At 39.7% G+C, this 1,756-nt stretch overlaps 1 protein-coding gene across 1 annotated transcript in view; it reads right to left on the bottom strand.

Moving 5' to 3' along the window:
* Positions 1-205: 205 nt before the first annotated feature.
* The window catches only part of dnai3 (dynein axonemal intermediate chain 3), an 18,358-nt gene continuing 16,807 nt past the window's right edge, over positions 206-1,756 (bottom strand). The window contains exon 22 of the mRNA XM_031859320.1: positions 206-874. Coding sequence (XP_031715180.1) covers positions 749-874 — 126 coding nt within the window. The 3' untranslated portion in view covers positions 206-748. The remainder of the gene's footprint in view (positions 875-1,756) is intronic.

Genomic DNA, 1,756 nt, shown 5'->3' with positions numbered 1-1,756 from the left:
TTCACATTACACAGTCAGGGAGACAGACCTTCAGAAAGCTGAGCTGTAGTAACACAAATTCAGCTATAGCGCAAACCTCAGCGCCGGGGATCTGACCCTGAGGGACCGCCCTCACTCCCAGCCTGATCACCAAACTTCGTCTAAGCTACCTAAAGTGCGTGTGAACCATGTGTCAACAGTGTTTGCGTAATTACTCTCAGTGCCAGAGGGAAGACTGTGACTTTTATTAAAACATTTCTTTGTCAACACTCAAGATGGACCATACAAGATTGATTCATGTACTTTCAACAACAACAACAACAACAACAAGTATCATGAAATTGAAGAGCCATAAAATGACTTCCTGCCAAAGTCAGATCCTTGATGTTGTCCAGACTGTATCCACAGGGAGTGGTGGGGACGAGGGGGCAAATGGATGGCATTACCCTGTAACGAGATCTCAGATGGGGGTTGGATGAAAACAATCCATGTTTGACTCTGAAGCACCAACCAAAAAATGGTCTGATTTTCGATTGACGAATTGATTTACACGTTCTCATGTTTCACAATTAGATCATATTTCAATGAAAATAATACAGTCAGACATTAGCAGTAATGGCAAATATTGTGAATACTGTAAAAAAGGTGTTATTATTAAAAAACAAGCTATCAACTGTATAAATAAATAGAAAAAGTGACAAAACCTGTTTTATATAAAGTGTGTGTGTCTGTGTGTGTGTGTGAGAGAGTGTGTGTGAATGTGTGTGATTCAGGCATCCTGTGTGTTGGCAGTACGTGGCCACAGGTCCAGGCCTCTCAGGATGCTTTCTTCCAGCTTCAGGTGATTGTTGTACTCTTCCAAACTCGTAAGTGGTTTGAATAGCTCGTCAGGTTCCTGGAGACAAACATAATAGGAGAATCAGAGTCATCAGCAATATGTAGCAAACAACAAAGCATTTTAAAACTTCCCCTTACCAAATACCTGACAATTTACTCTCTTTGAAGCAAAAATGTTTAGGTCATATCTAGGTAACATGTTACTTTCAACTTTCAACTAAATTCTGTCTCATAATTAAATTATTCACAATAACTTAGTTATAATCAGTTTTGAGCAAATTCCTATTATTTACAAGTTACAATTTACCGGGTTAGGGTTAGGGTTAACCCTAACCCGGGTTAAGAAAAGTCTTATATTGCTAAATGATTGTTTTTCTGTTATCAATTTCATTGCAATCAAGACCAAACGAGACAAATACAGTACACAATTATGCACGTGCCCACCTACACACTCACACGCTTATACACAAGCATTCACACTGACAGCACCGAAAAACAGTATTGTACAGTTTTGTCTGTATTATATTCCTGAATCGTCTTGTCCGAGTCATGTGACCACAAAGTCTGGAAGTGAACATAACAGCATTTGTGGAAAATGATTGGAGGAGCAAGACGAGAATATCCACAAACACATAAATAAACTTGTTAAAGATTACTGCAACAAAGCAAAATCCATCTGCATGGAGATTAGAACATTTAACCACGAAAAGATTGAGCTTCTATAGTAAGCGGACAGACTGTGAGCCACTGGCTGTCAATAACTACACTTTTCCCAGTGCCAAGGATCAAATAACAATCTGACTGAATTAAATATGAGGGGGAGGGAGAGAGAGAGAGCGAGAGAGAGAGAAAGAGAGACAGAGAGAGAGAAAGAGAGAGAGAGAGACAGAGACAGAGAGAGAGAGAGACAGAGAGAGAGAAAGAGAGAGAGAGAGAGAGA

Source organism: Anarrhichthys ocellatus, unplaced genomic scaffold (genome assembly GCF_004355925.1).
Source record: "Anarrhichthys ocellatus isolate YVR2014 unplaced genomic scaffold, GSC_Weel_1.0 scaffold22, whole genome shotgun sequence".
NCBI lineage: Eukaryota > Metazoa > Chordata > Actinopteri > Perciformes > Anarhichadidae > Anarrhichthys > Anarrhichthys ocellatus.
This window is presented reverse-complemented; position numbering and strand designations above follow the sequence as displayed.